This window comes from Cnephaeus nilssonii (genome assembly GCF_951640355.1).
Source record: "Cnephaeus nilssonii genome assembly, chromosome: 3".
In the NCBI taxonomy this organism is placed as follows: domain Eukaryota; kingdom Metazoa; phylum Chordata; class Mammalia; order Chiroptera; family Vespertilionidae; genus Cnephaeus; species Cnephaeus nilssonii.
In genome coordinates this window covers 37658387-37680925 of record NC_137074.1, presented here as the reverse complement: position 1 = coordinate 37680925, position 22539 = coordinate 37658387, and the positions used below count along the sequence as shown (strand labels likewise).

The following is a 22539-nucleotide window of genomic DNA, read 5'->3' as shown; positions in this document are numbered from 1 at the left end:
AAGGGAAGAGGACAGCTATTCAGAGAGTGAAAAACTACCAGGCCAGGGAGGGGAGTCAGTGTTTGATGCCACCTTTTCCCTGGGAGCATCTGCTGATTCCAGGAGAGGGCTGAGAGCCTGGAGGGTGAATGATATTTCTGACAGCCTTGCAGAGTGAGGGCCTATCAAGTGGGGCCCCTGATGACGTCCCCTCATTTACTTTGTGTTGGGACTCTTAAGGGCTGCATCATAGGAGTAATGGTAAACCTGAAGCAAACAGGTCCTCACAGGGACTTCAGTTCAGACTTGAATGTCTCAACTTATGAAGTCAGAATGAGATGGTCATTAATGGCTAATATCCTCAGGGGCCTGGCAGAGGCAAATGGAAATAAGTTTTGGAAAATATGACATCATTCTAGGATTAAATTATTATTATAATAATTTAAAATATGATGTCTGAAACCTAATAAAAATTAACCAGACATTATACAACACGGAAAAAATATCCCAAGAGAAAAGAATAGGCACATAGGGGCTTCAGATATTGAAATCATCAAAATAAACTTTAAAATAACTACAATTTACTTTTTATGTCAAAGGATTTAAAATACAAGAATTAGAATATTACGGAAAAGTAAAAATTATAAAATAAGACCCAAATGGGTGTTTTATGCATGAAAATTACAGTAAGAGAAATTAAGAACTCAAAGGATGGATTTAACAGTAGATTAATCAGAGCTGAGGAAAGAAGTACAAATTAGAAGATAGGTCAATATCCAGAATGAAGCTCAGAGAGACAAAAAGAGGGAAAATAAATAAAGAGAATAAAACACACAGAGGATACATTGAGAAAACCTAACATATGGTCAATTTGGATTTTAAGCAGAAGAAATGGGAGAGAATGAGAGCAAAGATAGTATTTGATGTGATAATGACGAAAAACTATCTAAAATTGACAAAGAACCTCAAGGAACAGGGAGAGAAACCCTGAGAACACTAAGTAAGCTAAATAAAAATAAATGTGCACTTTGGCAAATAATAGTTAAATTTCAGAAAACCAAAGAAAATAATCTTTAAAATAGATGAAGATTACCTTCAAAGAAGCAGTAACTAGCTTAAAGCTGATTTCTAAATAGTAAAAATGCTCACCAAAAGAGAATGGCATGTTTTCAACGTGCAGAAACAAAATAACGACAAACTTAGAATTTTATCCTCAGTGAATGAAATTTTTTATTGTTCTTGATTAGTCAAGATTGCAAGTTGTAATTTGTAGGCTAAACACTAAATTAATAACAATAGAACAGATAACTTTTAAGAAAATAGAAGGGGAAATGGGATTATAAGAATAATCGGGTAAGGAAAGGGTGATCTTTTCAATAATGGATTTGGGCATATGGATGCTCATAAAAAAAAAAAAAGAAAAAGAAAAAGAAAGAAACCCAGAAACTTGACTTCTACATAAGTATCAATTCCAGGCTAATCGTACTCTAAGTGTGAAAAGAGAAACCATATGCTTCTAGAAGATAACTTAGGAGAATGACTTCATGACCTCAGGGTAGGTAGACACTTTAAATAGGATGCTCACACGCACAAAAATAACACACCGAAAAATATAACATTTGGCTGTATTAAAATGATAAACTTCCTTCTTTCAAAGACATCATTAAGAGAGTGAGAAGGCCACATAATGGGAGAAGATATTTGCAAGACATATTAACCAATGGAGGTAATATCCAGATTTAAAGAATTTCTAGAATGAATGTGAAGAAGAAACACTCCAATAGAAAAATGGACCAGGGGCTTGAACAGATATTGTACAAAAGAGGATATCCAAATGGCCAGTAAGTAAATGAAAAAGCACTTGAGTCCTGAGAACCAAAGGAAATATTGCCATATTAGCTAAAATTAAAATGACAAATGATACCAAGTGTTGGTGAGGATTTGGAGCAATAAACACTCTCATACCCATAGGGTTGGTGAGAGGCACTTTGGAAAACCATTTGGCATTATCTCCTAAACTAAGATAAGTATGCTTTATGATCTGGATATTCCATTCCCAGGTTTATACCTGACAGAAATGTGTGTGCTTGTGCACCAAGAGACATATATGAGAATATGCCTGGCTGAATTATTAGTATTGGTCCCAAACTGTAGAAAACTCAAAATTTCCTTCAACAGTAGAATGAGTAAATAAATTGGCATGTTCATACCATGGGCTATAATACTTTAGTAAAAGTGAATGAACTACCACCAAATGGAATGACTCTAACAAACATAGTGTTATGTGAAGGAGGCCAGGTACAAAGAGAAATATTCTGTATGATTCAATTTACATCATGTTTAGAAACCAGGCAAAACTAAAGTACAGTGTGTAGGGATATATACTTAGGTGATAAAACTACAAAAAAAAAAAAGTAAGTAATTGCCATAATATCAGGACAGCAGTTATCTTTGGCAGGGGGCAGAGTCGATAGTTATTGGGAGGAGGCATGAGGGTGTTTTTGTGGTGCAGGAATGTTTTGTTTCTTTACCCTTGTGGTAGTTACATGGGGATCTCTGTGATAAATGCTTGAGCTGTATACTTTCACTTCTTGCATGTTTCTACATGTGTGCTGTAATTCACAGTAAAAAACAAGGTAATGGGGCAAACAACAAACAAATGACCTACTACCATGCTGACAGCAGACAAGATACTGGTCCTAAATTTTTACCTGAGACTTTCTATGGGAGGTCCAATTCCTGTTTATAGCCGTGTTTATGCATTCACAGGGCTGTAGTGATAAAATGTCAAAACGAGGAAATGGAACGATGTCCCACTTTTTTCATGCTTATTTAACTTTGGCCAATTTCCAATTCCACGAAGATGTGAGAGTTTTATAGGCCTTCGTTGTTACAGGTCAGCTTTGATTTAGAAATCTGACTTGAGGGAAGATGTTGAAAAACACACGCTATGTGGGAGAGCTGGGCTTTAAAGATTTGCAGAACACGGCAAGGACTGGTATTGTTTGTGGCTACCACAAACAAAGGAAATCAGAGCAGAGATCTTCAAAAGACATTCCCTGAAATACTCATTATTTTGAGTCCTCAGAGATATTTGCAAGAATTCTTTTAAGTTATTGCAATAAAAACAAAATGTAGATTTCCTTACTTTGTGCCAATCTATCACAAAATAAAGCCTATGTTAAAGTATCAAGCTTCAAAGCTCCAATTCATACAATCTATGTCATTTAAGAGCTGGTAATGGTAATGAAAAGCATTGACAAGAAGGACAAGAGTTCCTGAGGGCAGTGTCTGGGTCATGAGGGCCATTTATTCTACTGCAGTGGCTTCGGGTTGTTTTGGCATGGGAGAGCACTCTGGCCTCTGAATTACTACCATACACCCCCAACTAAATATGTTTAACTTCAAACCGATAATGGCAGGTTGGTTCTGCTGGCACTTTACTGGTCATCCCAGACCTTAGAACTACAAATTTTATGTGCAGCTTTAATACAATACGCATGTGTGGAGCACCCACCCTGTGAACGTGAGCAGGGCTGGAAAATGCAGCCCCTATGGACATAACATACATGGAGAAAGACACACAGGCGCACACACTGTGACCGTGGATCGAAGGTCTGCCCTGTGCCAGGCACCGTGCTCCGTTCAGCACCTTACACCCTCTGCTCTAACCCTCACAATGACCTTGAAAGATGACCATTGTCTTTACCTTCTCAGAGATAAGGAAGCTGAGGCTCAGAGAAGTTAAGTTACATCCCCAAGACCACAGGACTCAAGTGACAATGACTGTGGAAAAGCCAAATACAGCTTTACCTCATGGCTCCCAGGTATATGACAAATAGCTGGTTTTCTGGCTGGTACAACTCTAAGCTGTATGTTTGCTTTGAGAGACTCAGTCCAGTTGTGAATAAATAAGGATGGGAAGTTTTCTCTTCGAAAAAGAAGGAAAGGGTAAATCTGCACTGCCACAGCATGGGGGAATGATTTGTCCACAACGTGCACAGAAAATAAATGTTTCCCAGGCCAGAGTCAAATAGTGAGTTCTGTTTACAGATGAGGCAGGGCCTGCTCCCTGGTGGTGCTTTCCTTTGAAATGCTGGCACAGGGGTCTTCAGAGAGGGGAGCTGGGTGTGGGAGCCCTGTGGGGGTGACCTACCTTCTGATTGATTTTCATCGTCTCTTCGGTGTGGTAGAGAAGGAGCTTTTCGCCTGAAGAAGTCAGGTTGACGTACACCTGGAGGCAGGGGTACTGAGAGAGTTTCAAGCAGTCCGGGCCACAGCTGAAGGAGCAATTAAATGTTTCCGTGATGGACGCATTCAGCAAGGTGCATTGAGATTCCTCGGTCCACACGCTACAGGGAGACGGGGAGAGTAAACACAGGTCCAAAGCGCTCACAGCAAGGAAGGCATAATTAGAGGGGATCATTTGTCCTTAGCCTGAAGAAACGTTTTCAAATCTATAATACAGCCTAGTTATTAAAGTTTATGCTTTTGAGTAGAGCAGCTTCGGGCAAACCATAATATAAACATAGATAAATTTACCTGGCACCTGAGAACTCTTTCAATGACTTGCATTGGTTATAGTATAATATTTTCCAATGCTTCTTTCCTATCTCAAATTCACTGGTAAGCATAAAACATCTTATGACATCAAACCTGCACTCACCTGTATTACCTTGCAAGCAGCTTCCTGCCATGCCCAGTCCTCACCTCTGCAAAGCCTGCCCAGTTTGTAGCAGAGACGGTATAAGGGGAGAAGAGGAGGGAATATGACAAAGGGGTGGAGGCTTTGAGGTCCAATTTGACAGATGGAGGGGCAGGGATACATTTCTTTAAGGCCTTTCTAATAAGATCAATCATTGTACCAAGAGCAATCATTTGTGTATCTCTTTTCACCCTAACTGGTGTTTTATATGCATTATCCTCTCTTATCCTCCCAACAACTCTATAAGTTGGGTATTAATTCCCTTTGAAGGTGAGTGAACTGAGGGTCAGAGAAAACAAGTAGCATGTGAAGACATGCAGCTAGTGAGTGATGGAGATTGTGATTCCACTCAATCCTGATTTCTCCAAGGCCCAGACTGGGTCCGTGGAGTTGTGTGCTGTGGAAAAAGAGGACAAATGTCCTCTTGGGACCTCTCAGTTAGAAAAATTAAAAAACAAACAAACCCAACAACTTCCAGCTGCTCATTGGCCAGATTTTCATTCTAAAGTATTTAAAAGTATCTGATCAAGGGTCACATTTGTGACTAGGAAGAAACACACCAGCAATCAAGAGTTTGTTTCTGGGGATAAGCCAATAACCATCGTGAACAGAAGACAGCCGCTTTCTTTGCAGATGGATACCCCTTCCTTTTGCAGAACATGTGTTGACAGGGCCCCCCATGCAATGTCCAATTTTATGCCAGAGGCAGCATAGTAGCCCTGACCCTCTCTGGTGTGGCAAATTGTATTTTCCTAGGACCTGGGTAGTCAGAGTTTGCTTATCCAGGGAGGAAAGAGTCTTTGATGGCTCTAAGCAGATGTGAGGATCCGAAAGTGGTTTTGGAACCAGTGAACACTGGGACCCTGAGGCAGCAATCAGCACTTTCATTGAGAAGGAGACAGCTGAAGGCATCTGAGAAATAGAGCAGAGCAGCCACAAATGGGAAAGAAGATGCCTTAATTTTAGCAAATTACTGTGTTTCAGCTAGAGTTTGCATCTACGTGAAAGTAGTAATTTAGGTGGAGAACTGAATGCCACAAAATCATTTGATTTTCTTTTGGATTGAAACCTCAGTTTTTCATTTGAAAGACTCTCATCTCTTTAAGCTGAACCACTGTGAGATTTTTCTCTATTTGTTCGAGCAATGCTGGGCTTTCCTGTGCTCAAAGTGTCCAAATTATGGGCAGAGTTAGCTAGAGATGCTGTGGCTTACTCAGGGGAGAATACACATGATGTCTCAGTACTTAACTGCCTCCCTATCTATTCAGTAACCCATGGGCAAATGTTAAAATAAAAAGGGTTCAAAATCTGTAATTTTTTTTCAAGTTGGTGCATAGCAGTGTTTCTCAGCCTTGACAGCATATGTATTAGAATTACCTGGATACATTTAAAAGGTACTGATGACTGGTTCCATTCCAGGCCAATTAAATATGACCTCTGGAATGATGGTGGGGAATGAGACCGGTATTTCAAAAAGTTTCTCAGGAAGTTTTAATGTACAGTTGAGACCACTGATGTGTGGGGTGATGGAGGAGTGGGGTGGGTGGGGGAGGAATGAGGGTGGAGAATGAACAGAAGTGTGAAGAGGGAAGAACAGGGTCCCTGGAATTAGTGGGATGTGGGTTTGAGTCTTGGTTCTGCCATATGCTAGAGCTGTGTGGCATTGGGCAAATTATTTCTATCCCGAGCCTCAGTTTTGCCATTTTTATGGTGCATATATTCATGTATACCTTATAAAATTGTTATGAGAATTAAACAAGTAATGTATGGATCCTGGCACATGGTAGGAAGTTTATACACAGAGCTATTTTATCATTATCATTAGACAACTTTATTGAAAAATATTATGTTCAGCTTAAAGTTCTTATTAGGAAAGAAGGGGAGGAAGAGGATCTGAGGTTGATAATCTATGGGGGAGGAGGGGGGAGGAGGAGACAAAGACAAGTGACCCAATCAGCTAATGGTGTTACCTCTGCATGTATGAGCGCAGGAGTGTGATTCCCAGCAGAAAGTACATCATGATGGAGCACACCATCATGGTCAGTCCCAGGAGAATGGCCCGGTCCTCTCCTGCTTTCAGTGCTGTGACGGTTTTCCTTTTGTCCAAGAGGTCGTGGTCCCTGATTTTTTGGTAAATATTTCTGAGGTTGAAAATAATAAAGTCTTATATGAGATTTACAGCTACCAGAGAGTAGGTAAGTCACTTCCCATGCCTTATTAGGGCAGGGCAGCTAAGAGGAGCCCCTCCAAACCTGCCTGAGTGCAATTAGATCCCAGTATGTGCCCATTGCCTCCCAACACACACACACACACACACACACACACACACACACACACACACACACAGACAGGCACACACACACACACACACACACACACACAAACACACACATCTCAACCCTGAGCAGAAACAAGTAGCCCAAACTTTCCTTTCATGGAACACCTGCATTATTTGACCATTTGCTAATAAAATATAGACAGTTTGATAAAAAAAATTTCAGGAGCATATTCAAAACAACAATAAAATTACAAGTGTTTTAAAAATATAAATTATTATAATGTATCCCAAGAATTTTTCTTTAAAGAAAAAAAAAAAGAAGTCCTTCTTTACTTGGGTCCATGTCTATCTGCAAATACTTTTTCCTTCTCTCTAAATCTAAAGAAGGGAAACAATCCTCTCAACCCTTAACATATACTTTGGGTTTGTTCCTTTGCCATTTAACCCCCAGCTGATCATCACTGATATTTTTATACTCTCTGAATACATAATGGAATGTTAATTCAGAATCTGTCAACTTCACACCTTATTTCCCCTCAGCAGTAAAATACAGAATTTATTTTGGTTAACATTTTCCTTAAGCTTAGGGTTGCGTTGGCTTAAGATTTATAAGCAATGTTGAGATATGGAGTGGTGAATCAGCCTTCTTTTATTTGTAAACCCTTGAGTGAGTTCAGAAAAATGTTAGTCAAATGAAGGCAAGATTCTATGACTTTGGATAGTTATTATTATTATTTTTGCCATTTATCATACAGCAGCAATATTGGGTCTGAAAGAACATGAAATTGGAGTAAAACGATCTCCTGAATTCAAAGCTTGATTTCACTGCCTACTAGCTCTGTGATCAAGGACAAGTTCCTCAGCCTTTCTGATTCTCAGGTTCCTGGAAAGTGGAAATAATATGTCCACTGCATTGTAATTGTTAAATGAGATACATAAGTAAGTTATCCAGTAGAATAACTAGCATTACGTGAATGTTCCCTTTGAAAAATGGGGTGAGAGTTTGGGTCCATGACATGAGCCTCAGAACATCCTAAAATTACTATTCTCCAAAGAATTTTTAAATGACTGAATGGCCAAGAAAACAAAAAACATAAAAAGCTCATCAGTAGAGGATTGGATTGAAACAGGTCTGGAAGAAAAAGAAGAAAAGAAGTAAGAAATTGCTCGGGGTGCTTGGAGAGATACGTGAGAAGAATAGGAAAGAAGGCAATGCTCAGGGATTCCATCAAGGCAGGTGGCCAAGGAGCAGTATGAGATCTCGTTTAGTTTCTATTTTGAGATGGGAGCTCTGAATCAAAGGGGTGTGGGAGCTGGGGAGTTGTAGGTCTTTAGGGCCTGGGAAGGGAGAGGACACATAGAAGACTGAAAATGGAGAAAGAAACTCATATCATTTTTTTAGCTTCAGGCAATAAAACAACATACACAAGAATAACTTCAGATTTTTCTTTAACATTTTTTATCATTAGTCATTCTTGTTGTTTAAAAAAGAAACTAGAGTAGAATTCAGTATAGAACTTGGCAGGAGAGGAAAGAGATGTCTGGAATTTGTGCAGATGTGTGTATATTCAATTGTGTGAATATTCATTTAACTCTGTGCTCCAGAATGGCCTTACTAGTGTTTATGGCAGGCATCTGTTCTAGTTGGCAGATACATTTTGGGCTGGTTGTTAAATATTTTGATTCCTGATATATGTATTTCTTTTTTAAATTCCAGTTCATAAAACATCAACTTTAAAGAGGTTGTTTATATACTTAATGTATTTCCAAAAGGTTTTAAGGTATAGTATTTATTAATCTGGTTATTAGATGTAAAATCAACCAATTAGCTTACTATTATTGCTATTATTTTAAAGTTCTCTTTATGAGATAGTTATACAAATCTTACTCTTTCCTGGAGGAATGGGCCCATCATGGGAAGAGAATAATAGAGAGGCCTTTGTTCTTCTTCTTTTCATGGCTGCATCCTTCCTGGCTTCTGCCCTCACTCAATCTGGCCATTCATTATCCTGATTGCCAGATGCAGGGAGAGACCCTATTGTTCATTATTCTCAGGTTCCCAAACCCACTGCTCCTGGACTAGCTAGCCACCTCCCACCCTCCAATATTTCCTATTATTTTCTGAGATTTTCTTTAGAAAATGTAGGTTTTATATTGAAGCTCTTTAAAGTTGATCCTTTATGAACTGGAATTTCAAAAAGAAAAAAAAAATCAGTGCCCATTAGCAGCTAAAGCTCTTGAGCAGGCAAATTTCTGAAACAAGAAGAAACAGGCTGAATCTGACTTTAAAGACCTTCTGTGAAATAATAATCTGATGTTACTTTGCTATTATTGTTCATCAAAATGTAGTTAATTCTGATGGCTGCCATTGAGAGTTGCATTTTCTGCAGATGGAAGCCAGCAAGGAGGGAGCATTAGTCTCAGTTCCAGTGTTAGGCTGTTAGACAGCATCACTTATGCCAGTCTATCCTCATAAAAAAGACAAAGTGTAATCAGTCAGGAATGTCACTGGAATAAGAGCATATAAAAATGATTCAAGTGGGTAATTTACAAATCACAATTTGAAAATGGCTAACAAATGTCTTCATATGCTCTGGAATGTGTAGCGAAGCGGGAAGATGATTGGTTTCCACACAGGCCAGACACATCTGGAAAATTAGGATATTACTCAGCAAAACAAAAGTGGGTGAGTGGGGTGAAATTCATAAAATTCATTAATACGTTATTGAATTAATGAATAAATCAAGGAATGAAATGATTTAGGAAAACAAAGAGTTCAATTTAAATCCGCAAATTTATCTTGAGTGCTGGTAACCTCTAGTTACTGGAGATATGGCCACTAACCAAGAGGAAGACAGACGTGAAAAAAAAATCAACCCAGGGTAGTCAATTCAATGATGGAGCTATTCACAGAATGAGTACAGAAGAGGAGTAATTTCCCCAGCTTGAGGGAGCAGGGCAGGGACAAGTATTGAGATCATGGGAAGCTTCTGAAGGAGTGTTGGCTTCAACAGAATCTTCAAAGTTGAATCAGAGTTAACCAAATGAGACAGGGAGTCAAGAGTTTTTCAGATGGAAGGAATCACATGAACAAATGGATGAAGATTTGCAGCTGCATGGTGACTGTCAGAAACTACAAGCATTTCCATGTTATTGGAATGAATATGGAATGGGGAAATCGGGCAGTTAAGTTTGGAAAGGTAGTAGGACATAAGAGTTCTGTAATTCATTCTAAAGAGTTTGGCCCTTATCCCTGTAGTTAATGGGAAGCTGTGTGTGACATGAGGGTGACATAATAAGAACTGAGTTTCAGAATGATCATTCTGGCTGTAATGTGGAGAAACAATGGATTAGAAATGGAACAAGATTTAAATCAGAAATAAGAATTAGAAGATTGTTACTGTTGTGTTGGCAAGAGATTATGAGGATCTAGGATCAAGGTAGTCTAGATGGAGAAAAAAGGAAGTATGGAGAAAGATCTGGGGGATAAAACTTCAGGATCTGGTGATCAATAGAATATAGGGGATGGTTAGGAAGTAAGAAAAATGATATAGTTCAGATTTATGTCCAAGAACTTAGCTTAAATGACTGGGGAATTGGCAGAGAGTATTAAAGAAGGAAACCTTATTTCTCTACTTATCAGGGCTCCAAAGAGAGGACCTTTACCCTGGTGGAAGGGAGAGGTTGATTGTACATTTATAGATTCTCTCTCCGACAAACATAATGTCCTGAGCTCAGGTGGAGAGGAATGACTAATTGATTGATGAGATGGGCCAGAGTCTGACAGTCAGGGGTCAAGTCTATCTTTTGGGTGAGTTTGAAGCACAATTTTTTTTCATCCTTTGGACTTGCCTTTGTTCAGTCAGGCCTGGTGTGTACTTCCTATCTCCAGGAAGTAAGTTCCAGTTGGGGAAGGGAATGTCCACAGCCTGAGACTAAGTGGATTAGTGAGGTATCTGTCCCATCCCAAGTTGTCTTCAATGCTAGGAAGAAGAAGTACAATGGTGTATTTTGGGCCTCAAGCCTAAACATCATCCTTAATCCTAGGAAGCCTTGTACTTTGGGAGTTACTGTGCCACTACTAACAGCTAATATTTTATCTCCCTTTGGCTCTTTGTAACTACTCTCTGTGAATCTACTTAAAAGGGGTTTTGGGAAAAATAAAGAAATGAAGGCCAATGTAGTTCACTGAAGTTGAGATTTCAGGAGGAAGAATGAATCTGGGGCATGACTACAAATTCAGTTTCAAATATGGGGGATGTCCAACAGTAGGTATAAAGGAGGAAATTGGATTTATAAGTATGAAGCAGATCTAGCCTTGGTGTGTGTTGGCAAAGCAGTATGTTTATGTTCTGATGGGGCAGTCTTGGCTTCAGGGTTCCTGGTGAACCATGAATTAGTATGGTTGATACAAATCAACATTTACACATGTTGACAATAACAAATAGTAGATCTGTACACTCTTTTCTACATATATAGGGAACATTTTGCCCAAATCCTTTTGGAGCATATGAATTATTGATAAGTCTACAAGGCAAATTTAAACATAACAAAATATTTTGCATAAAATATTTTTAATTGTCCAATAAAGCTTCATTTTTACCCCAAGCAATAGTCAACACAGTACAATTTTATTTCAAGCTCCATATTTGGATAGTTTCTTAAACTTTGATATTAGGTCTATAGTTCATAAGCAAAATATTTATGAGGCTATATACATACAAATATGGATATAAAGAATAAAATGTGCAAAAAATATTTTTCTCCTTGTCTTTCTCCCATTTAAATTAAGATTCTCTGGGTATTAGTCTGCAGGAGAAAAGTATTCAGGTTAACACGGGGTAAAGATCATTCATTAATTCATTTGTCAATGTTTTTTAAAGTCTTCATAGCACACTGTGCTAAGTTCTGGGATACAAAGTGAATAAAACATGTCCTGAGGGAACTGGGGAGATATCAATAATTATGTGCATTGCAATGAGACTGATTAGAGAGGAGTACAAGAGGGAAGCAGGCCAATATATTGGGGGTGGATTTGCCAAGGGATCAGATACTGAAAGGCTAATGCACCAAGATGAATCAATTTACCAATTTATTGAAGGATTACTTTGCTACAATGAATAATTGGCCCACTTTATCACATTTACAGATGTAATAAAGTAATTTTAAGAAGTGTTGTTATATTAGTAAATTAATATGAGTACATTTTTCTTATAAATATTTTGACTATATTTCAAAAATACACTCAATTATAAAGTATATTCTTATGAATATATTCTTTTTAGCAGTATTTTAAGATCTGTTTGATTTTTAAAAAAGCTGTTTTCTAGGGAGGCTTAGTCTTCTTATGACTATATTCATAGATACATCTTTCTTGAATAGGTATCTGAATATATTCTTCTAATAAATGTAACAAAAGTTTAATATTTCCTATGGGAGCCTTTCAGTGTATATTTATTTTTAAAAATTATTTTTAGAATCATTTGCTATTTTGCTAACATTTTAGCATCACTGAGATCCTTATGGCAAATTTCACATTATGATTATTTTAATATATTGATCAGCTTAATCAATGAACCCACATTTGTTTCTTTTAACCATTCATAAGGTTACGGTAATTGATTTTGGATGGACATCTTTAATAGCTTTTTGAAGATTCATGAAGTTTAATTTACTTGGTTTTTATTTTGTCTTTATTACATCATTTTATAAAATGCTTAATGTGTCTCTGCTCTAGTCCTGTTATTTTAATAGGAGGGATCTAGGTAAAAATGGTGAGAATCTCAGCTGGGGCAAAATTGAAGGAGAGAATCAGCATAATGAACAGTCTAACCTGCTGATCCTAGAGTGAGGCAACCTAGGGGCAGAGTGGAGGGGAAACTGAAGATTAGAGAGAGCAGTAGGGCATGACTGGGGTGGGCATAAGAAGGAAAGACCAGGGGACAGAGAGAAGGGAAGACTAGAAGCAAAGGGTGTCCAGGACACAGGGAGGGAAAGACAGAGGGACAGAGAGGTAGAGGGACAGTGGCTGCAGAGGGGCAGAGTCTGAAGGCCCCAAAAGAGACAGAGGGGCAGAGTCTGAAGGCCCCAAATCTGGACTCCCTGCAATGTTTTTGGTCCCTGCTAACCCACTGAACTATGTGGAGTTATAGTGATCATACAAAATTTTTGGAACATTGCAAATTTGATAAATTCATCAAAATGATTAACTGGCAAATGAATATTTTTGGCATATTGGCTTCAGGCAAATTGGCTGCCACTGTATTGGGCATTCCTTGAAGGGTTAATGGTAAGTAAATTGACCCAGGGCTGTGATTAAATCAGCATGAAGGTGGTTTAGAAGGCTTCCAGTTAGAGGCCATAACTTGGTTTAAGCGGGGATGGTTCAGGTCCTGTGACAGGCAGAATTGAGCCTCCAATGAGTAAACAATTGAGAAGAGGAAGGATATCTAGGCAGATTGTGAGGGAATTAGGGTAGATGTGTATAGTTGGATTCCAGGATCTGGTGGGTGAGGGATAAGAGGGGGCCAGAGATAAAGGATCTTGGGTGTCTTCTGAAGTTAGAGGAGCAATTAAAATAATCTAAGCTAGGACGTGGTATGATTAGATTTGTACTTTAGAAAGATCACTCATGTTAGTGTGGTTGGTTGCTTAGAAAGCTTTACATTTGAATGCAAAGAGACTGATTCTGAAACTCTCCCTGCATTTTAGGTGTCAGATAAAGAGGAGTTGGAAAAAAGCAGGGGTGGAGGAGATGAAGATCTAGATCTAGGCATCATTTGTGTCCAGAAGTAACAATCAACACTGGGTTTTTATGAGACTTTCTAGGCAGTCAGAGGAACAAAAGACAGCAAGGGTATTATAGCACATAGAGGCAGGAAGACAGGGCTGCAAAGGGTCCCAAAGTTGTAGGGAGGTGAGGGGGTACCTAGCGGGTGTAGAAAAGAGAAATAGGACAGATGTGATTAGAAGTGAAGAATTATGCATATCTGAAATTACTTGGCAGAAAGCGCTTCAGAAACTTACACATAATACTTAACATAATGAATATCTATATTTATGCCTCTCCGGCCCACTGAATACAGAGCTGCTCAAGAGTTGGAGTCAGACCACATTCATCTTTGTAAGTTCAATCCCTTGGCATTTGTTAGGCTCACAAAATATGTTCCTTTTATCTGGGCTAGAAATGGCTACAAATGTGTGAGATAGCCAGCACAGGGAGGCTAAGTGGTCAATTGAAACCAAACAAATCAGAGAACCCTGGCTGGAACAGGCTCCTGGCTTCTGGCTTCCTATCAGTGCCCATTGGACTTTACTACTGACCAAGTTAGTATTCCTTCTAGAAAAACTTCAAGCTTTTCAGGCAAAAAGAGCTCTAGGAAAAGTGCCTTCTGTTCTGTCCCATGAGGATGAATCTGCAGGGCGATGACTTGCGATGTGCCAGCTGAGCTGAACTGAGCAGAGTTGCTATGTATTTCTGCCCCAGGACCACTCAGCCTGTTATCCCGTATGGCAGAGTCGGGAGTGGCATCGACGAAAACAGCCATTGGTCTGCCCTCTGTTCACTAAAGCCTTCCATATTTTTGAGATGGGCTTCTCATAAGTATATCCTAATAAACTGATAAAAGATGAGAATCTTTCATTAGTTTCAGATTTCATTGTGTATTTTATCCTTGAGCTAGTAGGTATTTATTTATTTATATGGTCCAATTTGAGCAGTTTAATTGTTTTCCTTTCAGTCTTTTAAAGTGTACATTCCATTGGGGGGAATGTGCTTTTGAGTTTGGGAACAAATGATAGTCACACTTAATACTGTCATTAACATGAGGGCTTTTGCCCATGAACTTAATGTTATTAATTGTCAAGGAAGACTTATAATATTATTTTATGGGCGAGAGCAAAATTATAGAAACAAAAGTAGAAGGTAATTCTTTTTAGTCAGGCCTTTAACTTATCAGATCACATAGTTTCCCAATAGTATGTTAATTCCTAATTCTTATTTATTTTTACCTGATCTATTAGCATATTAAATTTTATAAAAGTCTTCAGTGAAAAATACAAAAGAAGGCAGAAAATTATGTGAATTATTCAGATAATTTAGACTATTTCTATAACCTAAAGAGCCTTTGAGGAGCATTACCTTTATATTAACCACATTATTTGGCTTTAGTGCAACAATGGTAGAAATAAATAACAAAAAATAAAGTGACTCTATACATAGAAATAAAAATACAATTCCCCAAAATCATGGGTCATAGAATAAAACATGATCAATTAGGATGTATTCAGAACTTAGTGATAAGAAAAACACTATAGATTAACTAGTGGCGTGCAACTAAAGCAATATATAAATAGAAATATATAATCATAAATGTTTATATTAGATAAGAAGAAAGCTGGAAAATTAATGTGCTAGTCATCCAACTTAGGGAATTAAAATAAAGTGTAAAAAAGGAAATAAGAAACATTAGCAGAAATAAATAAAATAGAAGATAAAATGATACTAGGAAATCAATGAATTCAAAGTTTATTTTTTGTTGAAGACTAATGAAATAGATAAACCTCTGACAAGACTGATCAATAAAAAAAATAGAGAAGTCCCACATAAATATCAGGAATTAAAAAACCATAAGCACAGATACTTAATAGATTACAAAGATAATAGAGGATGTTAGAAATAACTATAGCAAGATATTTGAAAACTTTGACATATAATTTGCTAAAATATGTAGTAAATTCTTATAAATATATAACTAACAAATGGATTCAGAAGCAACTAGAAAATCAAAATAGTTCTAAGTCATTAAAAAATTAAAATATCTTTATAATAAATATAATAGGCTCTGATATTTATAGGTGAGTTCTAACTATATTATATAAATCATTCCAGAGGGTAGAATAAGATGGGATGCAACCTAGTCTATTTATGAGGTTAGCAAAATTTGGCACAAAACCCAAATCAGACAAAAAGAAAAACTGCATATCAATTTTACTCATAAACATAAATGCAAGAATTTTAAAAACAATGTAGCTCACCAATCTAGCAATATATTAAAGTGAAAATGCATCATGATCAAGTTGGGCTATCCCAGGAATATAATGTTGTCATAATTTGATTATCTATTAATGTACTATATTACATAAATCTTTTATTTTTATTTTTTTATACATAAATCTTTTAAAGGCCTACTATCATAGAATAATATAATAACTGTAGAGAAACATATTTGATAAAATTTAACATATATTCATGATAAAATTCTTATCAAATTAAAAATAAAAACATTCTGTGATAAATAATATAGAGAAAATACTTATACTAAAATTTATACTTAATAGTGAAATGTCTAAAGAATCTACTTTATGAACAGGAACAAAGCAAAGATGTTTACTATATTACCTGTTTTATTCATTATTTACAAGCTAGTCTAATAAAGCAAGGAAAACAAATGAATGGTATATAACATATTTACTGATAAAGAAGAGACAAAAATATACTATTTACTAATGATATAATTATAAAGAAAATACAAAAGAATCTACATATAAATTATTAAAATTAATAACAAACTTTAGCATAGCTGAAACAAAATGTTAATATACCACTTGCCTTCCCATATACCTGCAAAAGTAGAAAATATAATTTAAACATTAAAAAAAGAAGGTACTTAGGAATAAGTCTAGTTATGTGCAAATTCTCTTTGTAAAAATTATAAAACTTTATTGGGAGATATTAGGGAAGACAAATTAATGTAGAGATCAATCATATTCATTCAGAGAAACATTTGGTGACATGATGCAATTCTACCACAATTAAGTAATAGATTAATAAAATTCCAATAGAAATTACTAAGAGGTGTGTGGTTTTTTTTGAAAGTGGGCTTGACAAGTTGATTCTGAAATTTGTGTGAAAATGCAAATATCTAAGAATAGCAAGTATACTCCTGATTACAAAAAACAAGGTGGGTGACTTGTCCTATCAGCAAGATGTAGTGTAAAGCTAAAATGTGTAAGTTCAAGTGTGGTGTTTGTCTGAGGTAGACAAAATTAAATAGAATAGAGGTCCAGGAATATATTCATGCATATATAGAAACCTAATATATAAGGCATGTGTGCTTTTAGATCATTGGGGAAAAGATAAACCATCCAGTAAAATGTACTGGGACAATTGGCTATTCATATAGAAAAATAGATTGGATGCCTATTTCACAACACATACAAAGTCAACTTCAGATAATTTAAGACTTAACTATGAAAGGCAAACCTACAAAATATTAAGAAAACACTACAAGAGCATATTCTTTGGAATATGGAGTTGGAAGGGATTTCAAAATGTTTAAAAACTTGCTACATTAGAACACATTAAAATGAATAACATATGTTCATGAAAAGACATCGTAAAGAAAATTAAAACACAGGTCATAAACTGGGAGAAGCTATTTGCATGCAACAGATGGACAAAGGGTTAATATAGACTTTTATAAAGAATTCATACAAATCAATAAGAAAAGGACAAACAATCCTGTAGAAAAATGAGCCATATTCTTGAACAGGCACTTGGCAGAAAAGAACTGGAAAAATAGGTTCAGTCTTATTACTAATCTGAGAAATGGGATTTGAAAGCACAATACCATCTGAATTGATGAAAATTAAACATCTGAAAACTCTAGGCAAGGCTGTAGGGCAGTAGCACCACATGTATAGCTGCTCTGGAAAGCAATGGCATTGCCTGGTAAAGTGGAAACGGCATACTTTTGAACCAACCATTCCCAAGTTAGGTATATATCCTAAGAAGTGATTGCACATGTACAAGGGGACATCAACAAAAAGCATTATAACAGCATTGCTGGTGGAAAAAGAACTGAAAATATTACAAATGTCTATTAGCAGGAGACTGGATGAATACACGGCAATACATTCATATAATATAATGCATACAGCATGAGATAAAATGAGCCATGGCTACTCACATATAAATCATTGGAACATAGTGTTTGGTGAAAAAAAAGTGAGTTGCAGAACAATTCACATGGTATGATTCCATTTATTTAAAGTTTCCAAACATTCAGAAGTAAACAACATATTGTTTAAGGATTCAAATGTGACAGACTCATGAAGAAAAGCATGGGAATGGTAAACACAAAGTTCAGGATGGTGGTTATCTTTGGATGGGGACTGGGATAGGAAGAAGGATGCTCTTAGAAAAGCACCCTCAAGGGTTTCAAAAATTCTTATTGTTTTGTTTTTTGCCCCTTAATGAAGGGTACTCAGATGTTTATTATATTATCCCTAGAGGCCCAGTGCATGAACTCATGCACGGGTGAGGTCCCTTGGCCTGGCAGGTGATCAGGGCTGATCAGGGCCATCCAGCCAGGGGTGGGACCACGGGAGGTTGGCTAGCTGGCCTGGGAGGGACTGTGGGAGGTTGGCCAGCCATGGGAGGTTGGCTGTGGGAGCGCACTGACCACCACCAGGGGGCAGCATTTGCCCCCTGGTGGTGGTCAGTGTGCCTCATAGCCACCGTCTGGTCATCCAGTTGTCCGGTCATCTGGTCATAAGGGTCTCTTAGGCTTTTATATATATAGATTCTTGATATATTAACATGTGATATGTATTCCTTCATATCAGTTCAAGATTTAATAAAACCACTTGAAGAATATTTGATAAACACTCAGCATTTGTTTCCTTAGCAAATAAACCCTTTCTTCTAATTCTAAATTAGTTATTGTTGCTGCTGTTTTATTTTGCCACCTGAAATTAATGTAAGGTCATCTATCAAAGAAGTTTGTTCAGAAAAGGAAAAGTATTCCTTGATATTGCTGGGCCTGTGGAATGAAGGATAAGGACAGAAACCCGTGTTTTGCATGTATGATCTGAAAAAGGACTGGCTTTGAATTAAAATAAAATTGAAAGTAAAATTGACTTCAACTTCCAAGCAGCTATAAAACACTTGGTTTCAGAATTTTTGGTGGACTTTTCCTTCCACTTAGTTGCTGAGCCTGTTTATAAGCTCTTTCCTGATATTCCACCTCTTCAGGAATCCCTGGGCAGCCAATATCCTGACAAGTTTGGCGCTGGTGTCAGGAGAGGCAGGGTGGAGTGGAGCCAAGGATTTTGGCTGCCTGGCCTCTGGGATTGCGGCTGGAGCACAGCTGGAGATGCAGGACACAGAGGCCAGGCTGGCAGAATTAGAAACTGAGGGTGGAACAATTACCTGCAGTTCTGGGCAGTGCTGCCAGACGATCTAGTTAATTTGTTTTTGAATAATTAACTTGAGGACTTTAATTATTGAGATTCATTATCAACCATGATCACCTTCATTATCACCATGATTACTGCCACCAAGAGCATCTTAAGCAGAGCAGTAGATGCTGTTCAAAGTCTGTTTTGAGATGTGAGTCTTATTCTACAGTGAAGATGAAAATGTGGTCAAGAAAGGTACAGACAGATGAACCAACATCAAACTAAGGAGACTGGCTTAGTGGCAGATTCTGTTGCTGTATTCGTTGGCTTTTTTTTTTTTTTTTTCCCATTTGCTTTTGACTTTGTAGCACAAAGCCATGCAGATTGATTTAGTAAGCCTTGGCAAGTCCCACCCCATAAATACAGCCTGCTGAAAGTGATTTACTTAGAGTCAGTGTTTTAATTATTTTAAATCCCATAGTTACTGAAATCATTCTTTGAAAAAATAAATAAATGTAGTAATTTAAGACTTTCATAAATCTTATTGGTGCATAATGAGAAGCTATTCGCTCCTTTTAACTTCACAAATATTGCCAATATGTCATATTCACATGTTTATTATCTCCTTCAATAATACTATTTTCAACTCTATCTTAACACAGTTTTCCTTTTTGAGCTTGGCTGTTCCCTGCTTCTCCAAATATCTCATGTTTGATGCTGTGTAAGCTGTAGGGTGCAGGGGAGATAATATGACCTGTTTGTAAACTGTAATCCCTTTGTTGTAAGAAAATATATATACAGCAAAATGTATCTAATAAATTTTTTTGATGAGAATAAATGGAAGGTGAAACAAAGACATCTCACTTCACCTGCTCTCATGAAGCCTTCAAAATCTCAGGAGGGCTGGTCACTCATAGCCACAATATTCCCGTAGGGCAACAAAATCTCTGCCCTTCCACATCATCACTGAGAGTGGACAGGTTTTTTTTCTTTTTAAAGAAATGAGGAAATTACATATAAAAGATGGAACTTTGGAAATGACATATGGAGTTTTAGTTGTGGAGTAAAAGTCTTGCTGAAAGATGATTCAACGTACTTGGCTTGAAAGCAAATGAAAAATAACTTGATTAAGCATTGAAAAGCATGTGAAAATCTAGAGATGAACAAAGACAGTAGATTTTCAGTTGATTTGCTTATATTATGATGTACACTGGGAGTTTTTTGAACTTTGTTCAAACACTAGTTGTCTTCTGGTCTGTAATTTTACTTTAACATCATATCATTATTTATTCCATAATTAAGATAGTATATTACAAAGCACTTGGGAAATGGAGAATTTGAAAAACATGCTTTTCCTTCCATCGGGGGTGGGGCCGGCCAGGGGGAGGGGCTGCAGGAGGTTGGTCAGCTGACCCTGCCCCAACCCCTCCCCCGCATCATGCCGGTTCACTGTCATAGCAACCAGTCATTACAGTGTTCTGGTCACTGGCTTTATATATATATATATATATATATATATATATATATATATGTATGTATTTTGTGGCTGTAATCATTGTATATAATTTTCCAACTTAATTTTTAGTTAATATTATGACAAAGTATTTTTAAATGCTAAGTGTTAGATTTACTACATTTTATTATTTATTTAACAGGTTTTCTACTGTGCATATTAAAATAGCTTCCCAATTTTTGCTGTAACATAATTATTGTGAAGGACAGTTTTGCTTTCAGAATTTTTCAAAGGCTTTTATCTGGATGGAAATGCCGACTTAAAAAATAAAAATAAAAGTTCTCAAAACTACATTCCAGCAAACTTCTGCCAGGTCTTTCCTTTTGAGCCCAGCACAATTCATCAATCCTGATTTCTCTCACAACCTGCAGGCAGGTGAGCTCTGCATAAGTTGCAAAAGATGGTAGAGGCAGTTTTGCTTAAAAGTTAGCTTTACTGAACCCTAGTAATAGTACAAGGTCAATGAGAAAGAGAGAGATCTTGCTGTAGCAACAAAGTCTAACCTATTCCGGTGTTCATTCCTCTATGAGACAAGCCATTATGTAGACTTATTGAAACAAACAAACAAACAAAACACCAAAAACTAAAAAGAAAGAGAGAGAAGCAGAAGAAAACATTTAAAACTGTCCAGAAAACTTTATGCATGCATTTACTCCCTAAATTCATATGGGAGGGCTGGACTAAGTATCTATTTGTCACTTTATCTTATTAACACTGTTTTTGACCTTTAGTCTTTTTTCTTATTCCCCCATTCTTCCTTTACCCAGACTGTTCTGTCAAGGAATTTGAGGACTCCATGGACTTGTCCATCCTCTTTTTATCCTCTCTAGCTTTCCTTCCCCACCCTTTGTCCAGTGTCTTGAAATGTAATTTTCATTATTTCAGTTCGGAAAGTACTGAGCATTGACTATGGGCCAGGTATGGTGGTAGGTCCTGGACATTCAATGGAGAGTAAACAGAGTATGGGCTGGTCAGAGGATGGTGGGAGGTTCTGACCGAATTGATACCTGAGGCAGAGATGGAGTTAGCCAAGTGATGAGTGGGTGTGCGTGTGCATGTGTGAAGGGTATGTCTCAGAGGCAGGGCTTTGCAAAGCTATGTGGTGGGAATGAGTACAAAGAGGAGGAAGACCGCAATGTCTGAAACCCCATTCCCTCAACGTAGAGCCCAGCCAACAGTTGCACGTGCAAAACACAAAGCTCAGCTGTCCATGCTTTCCCGGTGGCATCCTGTCTGGGTCGTCAGTTACCTTTTCTCATCGTGTCTGTAAGATGAAGAGGTCCGGCCGCTGGTCCATATAAACATCTTAGAGGATGTGGGTCCAGAGGCTCCTTTCCTTAGGGTGGAAGTCCTGGGGGAATGATGGAAAGACCTAAAAGAGGTACACACTGAAGTTCAGTCCATTGCTTTAAATTGTGGGAATTCTGTATCTGCAACAACCAATAGCTCTCAGTGGATTGACCTTTAAATAAGACCGGGTTTCTGATGCTGTGGGGCAGCAGGTCTCAACCCTGGCTGCCCATGAAAGTCAACTGGGAACTTTGTAAAAAAACACTGAAGCATGCACCCTTCCCCAGAAATGTGCGAGCGATGTTTTGAAAGCTTCCCAGGTGTTTCAAATGCATTGCTTTTGCTGGGGTTGAAAGTCACTGCCTTAGGGCAACACATTTTTTCAATTGATATTAAGGTCATATTGCCTCTAAAATGCCTCCTCCAAAATATAATTTTGGTATTATTTCACACTCTTTGGTACACTGTATATTTCCAAAATTTTGGTTCAGATTTGAATACTAACTTTTTGCTTCTTTTCTCTTCAAAATGTTTTTCCTGAAGCTGATAGATAGGAGATTTTGAGAACGTAGTATTTTTTAAATGTGCTCT

At 37.4% G+C, this 22539-nt stretch overlaps 1 protein-coding gene across 1 annotated transcript in view; it reads right to left on the bottom strand.

The window, feature by feature from the left end:
• KCNMB2 (potassium calcium-activated channel subfamily M regulatory beta subunit 2) overlaps positions 1 to 21963 on the bottom strand; it is a gene marked incomplete at both ends in the record, with an annotated part of 30992 nt that extends 9029 nt beyond the window's left edge. The window contains 3 exons of the mRNA XM_079767314.1: positions 4136 to 4331; positions 6655 to 6825; positions 21908 to 21963. Coding sequence (XP_079623440.1) covers positions 4136 to 4331; positions 6655 to 6825; positions 21908 to 21963 — 423 coding nt within the window. The remainder of the gene's footprint in view (positions 1 to 4135; positions 4332 to 6654; positions 6826 to 21907) is intronic.
• Positions 21964 to 22539: the final 576 nt, after the last annotated feature.